Source organism: Arachis ipaensis, chromosome B07 (assembly GCF_000816755.2).
Source record: "Arachis ipaensis cultivar K30076 chromosome B07, Araip1.1, whole genome shotgun sequence".
Taxonomy (NCBI): Eukaryota; Viridiplantae; Streptophyta; class Magnoliopsida; order Fabales; family Fabaceae; genus Arachis; species Arachis ipaensis.
This window is the reverse complement of record NC_029791.2, coordinates 2,343,568-2,350,963: the sequence shown is the minus strand read 5'-3', so window position 1 is coordinate 2,350,963 and position 7,396 is coordinate 2,343,568. Positions and strand designations below refer to the sequence as shown.

The window sequence follows — 7,396 nt, the reverse complement described above, 5'->3', positions numbered from 1 at the left end:
TTCCTAATTTCTTTTATTAAAATTTAATTTATTAGTTAATTATTCATTAATTTTACGGGTTTTACAATAACTCCATCGATGCAGCAATAGCTCGCAGTAACGGTGCATGGTCACCACCAAGGGCATGACATATGTTCTGTGTCAGGCACATCGGGTTCAACTTCTTAAGGAGGTTCAAGACTCCATACTTGCATAAACTCGTGGTTAACACAGGTATTTGAAGTTGTTGTTATGGGTTTATTCTTAGTAGTTTGTAATTTCTGATTAAAATTACGTGCTTTGCTTTACAGGATACTCTAGGACGGAGCAGGAGTACAAGAATTAACGACCGTTGTCCGTTTTACCCATGACGGGCTCCCTATTAACTGGGAGAACAAATGTATGTGTCATGTTTTTTAGTATCGTAGCCACTTCGCCGATTGGAAGGTGAAACGTGTGCGTCTCAGGTTTCCATCGTTTTACCAAAGCACTCAACAGTGTAGAATGTTCTCTCATTTCGCTTACTCGCGAAACGTGGTGGAACCCAATTAATGCTAGGGCCGCTGTAACTATATCGTTAAAAATTTCTGGCGGAACAAATTTTCTAGGCAACAAATTCCTGATAGCTTGTAAAAATAAAAATAATAATTATTAATATTAATAAATAAGTATCAATAAATTTTATAAAGGAATAGTATTTAGTCTGGGCATAGCCCGAATTTTATACTAATATATCTAAACAGATATCAACTTTAGAAAAATGAAATTTTAATTATATATCGTTGGATTTAGCATGGGATTATTTGATAGTAAATTTTTTTTTATTTAAAAAACCTAAATTCATCAAATAAATTTTTTGTTGGTGTCGGAACCAATTTTTTCCGTTAAAATAAACAACTCGCACACACTCCCTTTAAAAAAAAAAAAAAACCAATACCCCAAGCACTACACTTAGATTTATTGGATTTGTTGCTAAAATATCAATATTAAACTCAAAACTTTTGACAGATAAGCAATAAGCAATAACTCGTACAAAAGAAAGAATTAATTACATTTTTCGTATAATCTCATCTCTTCTTCTATTATGGATAGACTAATTTTTTTTCAATGATTTTGAATTTGTTTTATTTAAAATTTTTTTAATAATATTTATATATTAGTGGTCGATCAATTGAATTACAAAATTTTTCATAAAAATAATATTTTTTAAAATTCAATACTAGTTTTTTTTTTCAATTGCAAAATCTGTAGTTGTTTAATAAATAAACAGTTTCTAAAAAGATTTCCTAATAATAATAAAAAGAGATTTTCTTTGTCGGATAATATCCGACAGTAACTAGCGTTTTTCCTGTAGTATCAACGCCGCAAGCTGGCTCACGCACTCCTCAAAGACGCAGCCTCGAGCCTTCCACCCTCGTCGTCGCCGCTGGTGGTTCGCCTCTTGTTCGTGTCTGCCTCTGCTTGCCTCTTGTTTGTCCTGACCTCTGTTCCCCTCTTGTTTGTCGTCTGCCTCTGCTCGCGTCTAGTTCGCCGTCACGATTTGCCTCTAATAAGGTGATGTGCAGTAGATTATTAGCTCATTGTTTATTCTGTGAAATTTTGTAGAATATTTTTAAAGTTCTGACGTCATTAATATCTCAGTCCCAATACTCCTTACCAAACGCTACCTTAAGAAATTGAATATGGGTCCTATTAGAATAGGTTGTGGCCGCAAAGAGATAGACATTTGCATTCGGAAAGGGAACCATAGCAGCTGATAAAGGTAGCTGGTGGAGAAGAGCTGGGCTAAGAGCTGGGGCCTTAACAAAAAAGCTGCTGGAGCGACGAGTGTGACATTTGGCTTCCCCGAGAATAACCCTGTGAAAGGCACTCCGCGGGAATGGGGTAATATCACTACTTTCAGAGATGGGAGTGAGAGTTGGGATGAGCTTTGTAGCGATGTGGGGAGTCATGCCCCTCCTTTGAATGCCTTGGACCCAATTCAATCGGTCCTTCAAGTTTACCCTTTTAGTCGCCCTCTGACCCTTCAAGAGTCACATCATCTCATCGAACTCCGTCTTTAACGTATTCATCCTTTCCTCCAAGGCAGCGCTAAAAAGAAAGCTCACAAAGCTTCAAGAACAAGGGCTCTGGTGCCAAATTGTAAGAAACCAAACATAGAAACTAGAAGGAGTAGTATAATAGTGTTATTCACCCTGATGAGTCTAGATCTCAGCAACAATCCAACAGAAATAGGGCCCTATAGGCTATAGCAACCCCACTCTCCAAGCCAATTCCCAAATTCAGCTCGCCTTTCCTTTCCTACCCTTACACCCCTCTTTCCCCGATAGCAATTACACGCGCTATGCACACACCCACAGGTTAGCATGGCATTCCCCTTCTCTCAATGTCTCCCCAAGACCCAAGTTATCAATACTCGAGGACCCACTCAATTTTTCCAAATTTTCCACTCTCTGATTCTTCTTAATTCCAAAATTGTCCCTGAACCTTTTGCGCCTATATATCCACTACACTGTAGGGTATTTATCTGTGTTTTAAAATGGTGGGTACAACAGCGCCATGGCGATATGGCCTTGAGGATTTTGTTCGTTCCTTTCTTTTTGTGTTCTTTTTTTCAATTTACATAGGTTCATTATGTCTACTTCAAGACAACCAATATTTTTTTGTTGAGTTTTTAGTATTTGACTGTGCCATAATTGGCATTTAAGTTCTATGTCTAATATTTTTTGGTGTGTTATGACTTGATGTTATGTTTATTTGTTAAATTTGCTGAATTAATTGCATGTCTTGTCAGTAGATAATTGCTTATATTAATTAGATTTTATAATTTATTACATGTGCAGTTTTTCTTCTTTTTTGTGCATACATGTATTTTTTAGGCCATCTGCCATTTCCTGCAATGCAATACGCCATAATCCGGCATATTTTGGCTCTCAGTGATGACTCGCCATCAACAATAAAAAACTATGATTTATCATCGAAGCTATTAGATGCTTGTTTGCGAAGTAGTTAAGTTACAAATTAAAAAATTGCTTGAGTCTTAATGATTATAATTTTCTTTTGATGTCATGTTTTTTTAACTTAGGTAGAAAGCACGCCATGTCTTTAACACTTGAAAATGGTGACTTTTATTACAATTACGAGCAAGGGTCTAGTGATACCACATTAGGAGAAAGTGGATTTTCAGATCTGCCTTCCTTTCTTCCATACCGGGTGACGGTCCGTCAATTTTCTGAAAACAATGACCATGATAAATTAAGGCGTTGGTTTGAAAGACAACTAGAATGTACTATTTACGACAAGAATATTTTCTTGAGAATGAATTTCCTAGATTCCTCACAAAAAAGGATCATTTCAGATTGCTACGAATTGAATTTAGCTTCTTGGCTAAAGACCAAATCAATTCTGAAGGATAATTGGGATGCAAGTAGTTGGTGGAAAACAATCAAAGAAGATTTCATGTTGATCTTTAAACCTATTTTTGAAGGTTTAAAGAAATTGCATCTCCAGAGACAATATCATGGGAATTTAACTTTGACATATGGCATCAAAGTTAAAAAGTGCGATACACAAGTATGTGGTATTCTCACCGATATGGTGGAGCAAGATGGACGTGCTGATTTGGATAGGATGCTATCTACTGATGTCCAAATGTTGCAGCTCATCATAGAGCAAGTTGTGAAATTCCCAAACCAACAATATTGTATACCTGCAGAGGTTGACGAGTTATGCTTCCGTCAACTCGAGCTCCATACGAGGTATTTTCTTTTTTTTTCCTCTAATAAGTTTAAATGATGTGATACGTGTTTAGGAGGGCATTTTCGTTCCTTCGTTCTTAATTCCTTATTATGAGAGAAACCTTAACTTGAAATAACTTCCATGTAGGCAATACGCCCTAAGAATCGAATGGGCTCTGGATCCGGTTCTCTTCTGGAATGTAAACAGAAGAATAAACTTTTTGGAAGCACTCCAATGGCTGTTTTATCCTCACGGACAAACACCGAATGACGAGATTATACTTTGTTCTCAATTTCGGAAATGGGATTATAATCATAACGATGCATGTTTAACTGAAGTCTACAAGAAGAGCATACGCAGCAAAGCTAAGATTTTTGACGACGACTATAGTGTACTCACATTCTATCGGAACTGCATCCAGCATGGAAACTTTAATAAATGGAAAGAGGTAATTAAAATTTTGAATATGTTTCTCTATGATAGGTTACTTTTTTCATATTGATTAATTCTTTTGCAGGCGAATTCTCCTGAAGAACTTCACGAGACATTTATGAGATATTATAATCTTTTACTTCCAAGTATAGAGACCATGAATGCTATTTTAGCGCTTGAAAATCCCTCTGGAAGGTTAGTAATCTAAATGCTGTTCAATTTGTACTTCTCTCTTTTTTTTTTTTTTTGCTTATTTTAATTATTATTTTTCAGGATGAAAGTCTTAGTGTGGTCATTAGCATATCAAATCGACTTAGTCACATAGAGGATATGTGAAAAAGGTTAGATTCATGTCTACTTGTGTGTTTAGTTTTGCTAATTGATGAGCTACTTCTCCATTTCATAAAGACAAGAATGCATTTGTTCACTCTAGTATTCATTGATCTGATTTATTATAATTGCAACATAAAAAAATATCATCTATATCCGCCTGAAATTATACTACCAAGATTGAGCTTACTGTAGAAAGAATCACTGGATATGGAGTGAAAGGTCAGTGGTCCCATTTTAATTATAAAATGCATGGAAACATTTATCCAAGTTGTATCAATAAATGCCTAAGTCTTTCCATCTCAACTCTACAAATGCAACTAACAGAGTTATTTTTAAGGCTGATGAAATGAAATCTGAAACAAAAGTTGCAATAACATTAACGTAAACCTTGGTGCAATTATGCCGTAATAGCTTTCAAGTGATCAATCTGTCATGGACATAGTATTATTTGACATTAGAGTAGCCATGATTTTTGTTGTTTTAATTTCTAAATAAACAAAACGAAGTGACCAACTATTTGAGTTCGTAATTCTGAAATTTCCATAACTTTCCTTTAAATTTGTGTCTCCTGCGAACTTATGCAGATTTATGCAAATGTGCTTGCCGAAGAAGTTGTTGCAAAGGAAAATCCAAGAGGATTTTTAAAAGAAAAACCTTAGAATTTCTAGTTTGTTCTTGGGAATCTCATCTGGGACAAGTTCCAAAAACCAAACTCCAATTAAGATCTGCAGAGTGCCTAGTACTTTATTATTAATTTGCACTTAGTGACCTGTTTTGAAGTTTTAATAGCAGTGAACTCCTTTAATTTTTAAGCAGATTGTGTTTATTATTTCATGAACAATCGTTTCTGAATTTTAAATTACGAGTTTATATTTATTGTTGTTATTATTTGGATTAGAAATTAAATTAAAATATTAATCAATCAGTACTCGGGTTGATAATGTTAACATAAAAGCAGCCAATAATGGATGAATGCTGTGATAGAAAGTTGACAATGGTGATTATTATAGGATATTATAATTGTAATTAGAAAAATGATATTGCCACTCCTATTTTTAGTGATGTCATTTCACACATGATGCCACATGATTTTTTTGCATTGTATATTTGTATAAATTTATATAAAAAAGAATGATATTATCAAAATAAAAGTCATAATATTCATTCTCTAATCATTATTCTTTTAGTTTCTGTACAAAAATTAAACTTATTTTATTTTCCCTATGATTTAACTCTTCTTTTGAATTTAGAGACATTTTGGCCAACAATCAATTTGAAAAGCTACTAATTTGCATTATTACATATGAGTTGGCAGCTTGCCATAGAAAAATGTTAGGAAATAATACTTTTAGCATAAAAAAATGGATTTTCTAGTATTAATTTAAATATGTAAAATATAAATAGGAAAAAATGTTAATCATTCCAGCATCTCTGGTATTTACTTTATAGTCTCTACTATATTCTTCGTTAATATGTTATCTTCTTTCTTCTATGTGTACATTCATGATGAATATATTAGCAAGTAGCAACCCAAATTACAATAGGAAATCTATTCTATAAAGAAACGCACACAATCAAAATATGTTCTTAATGTTCATCATGATCTTCAAAGTGTTCTTGGTGTTCATCTTGATATTCAAAGTGTATGCATTATTTATTTTGATCTTAAATTTTTATGCATTGTTTCATTTTGTTGTTTTTCTCTCTCCTCATTAAAAATTCAAAAGTAAAAAAAAAAAAATATCGTTTCCTTATTCTTTTCAAAATTTTCGAAATTTTGAGTTGACTTGGTCAAAAATTTTTAAAATTTAGTTGTTTCCTGTTAGTCAAGTCAAAATTTCAATTTAAAAACTTTATCTTTTCAAATCTTTTTCAAAAACAATTCTTTTTCATTTTTTTTTATGATTTTCGAATTTCATTCTTAAAATTTTTCAAAATCTTTTTCATTTTTCTTTTAATATTTTCGAAAATTTTAAAACTAATTTTTCAAAAATCTTTTTCTTATTTTTATTTCATATTTTCGAAAACTTTACTAACAATTAATGTTTTGATTCAAAAATTTCAAGTTTGTTACTTTCTTGTTAAGAAAGGTTCAATCTTTAAGTTCTAGAATCATATCTTTTAGTTTCTTGTTAGTCAAGTCATCAACTTTAATTTTAAAAGCAAATCCTTTTAATTTCTTTTTCAATTCTTTTTCAAAATAAGTTTCAATCATATCTTTTTAAAATTTTAATTTCAAAATCTTTTTCTAACTTCTTATTTTTTCAAAATTTATTTTCAAATCTTTTTCAACTAACTACTTGACTTGTTTGTTTTAATTTTAAAAAGTTTACTATTTCTTATCTTTTTCAAAACCACCTAACTACTTTTCCACTTCTCATTTTCGAAAATCACTAACCACTTTTTTAAAAATCTTTTTAATTAACTAATTGTTTTAGTTTTTAATTTTCTTATATTTCTTTTTCAAATTTTCGAAACTAACTTAATAAACAAAATAAAAACAAAAATATTTTCCCTTTTTTTCTTCTATTATTCGAATTCTCTCTCTCTCCTCTCTCTTTCTATTTATTTCATTTATTTACTAACACTTCTCTTCTCATAATTCGAACCCCCCTCTCTCTGTGTTCGAATTCTTCTTCTTCTTTCTTCATTCTTATTCTTTTATTCATCTACTCACATAAAGGAATCTCTATACTGTGACATAGAGGATTCCTCTTCTTTTCTTTTCTCTTCTTTTTCGTATGAGCAGGAACAGGAATAAAGACGTTCTTGTTGAAGTTGATCCTGAACCTGAAAGGACTCTAAAGAAGAAGCTAAGAGAAAACAAAGCACAACACTCCGAAGAGGACCTAACACAAATTTTCGAAAAAGAAGCAGAGAAAACAGACATGGCAGCCGAACCTGTCAACAATGG

General features: G+C 32.4%; 1 protein-coding gene across 7 annotated transcripts; it reads left to right on the top strand.

Moving 5' to 3' along the window:
* On the top strand, positions 1,284 to 5,297 carry LOC107610185. Of its 7 annotated transcripts, none has more exons than XM_021106938.1 (7): positions 1,284 to 1,533; positions 1,681 to 1,863; positions 3,065 to 3,737; positions 3,865 to 4,165; positions 4,235 to 4,344; positions 4,423 to 4,490; positions 5,067 to 5,297. In XM_021106938.1, exons 3-6 carry the CDS (start codon positions 3,079 to 3,081, stop codon positions 4,472 to 4,474), a joined length of 1,122 nt encoding a protein of 373 aa, XP_020962597.1. In that variant the 5' UTR covers positions 1,284 to 1,533; positions 1,681 to 1,863; positions 3,065 to 3,078; the 3' UTR covers positions 4,475 to 4,490; positions 5,067 to 5,297. The 7 variants fall into 7 exon arrangements, with proteins under 7 accessions (XP_020962597.1, XP_016167768.1, XP_020962595.1 ...); XM_016312282.2 differs by having other exon boundaries at positions 1,681 to 2,121; XM_021106936.1 differs by having other exon boundaries at positions 1,681 to 2,563.

Bases quoted from the DNA above. Each gene is read 5' to 3' on its own strand.
- LOC107610185 (XM_021106935.1), top strand. From the start codon at position 3,043: ATGTCATGTTTTTTTAACTTAGGTAGAAAGCACGCCATGTCTTTAACA. The intron at 4,166-4,234 runs GTAATTAAAATT...ATTCTTTTGCAG, and splicing joins ACTTTAATAAATGGAAAGAG to GCGAATTCTCCTGAAGAACT. The intron at 4,345-4,422 runs GTTAGTAATCTA...ATTATTTTTCAG, and splicing joins CTTGAAAATCCCTCTGGAAG to GATGAAAGTCTTAGTGTGGT.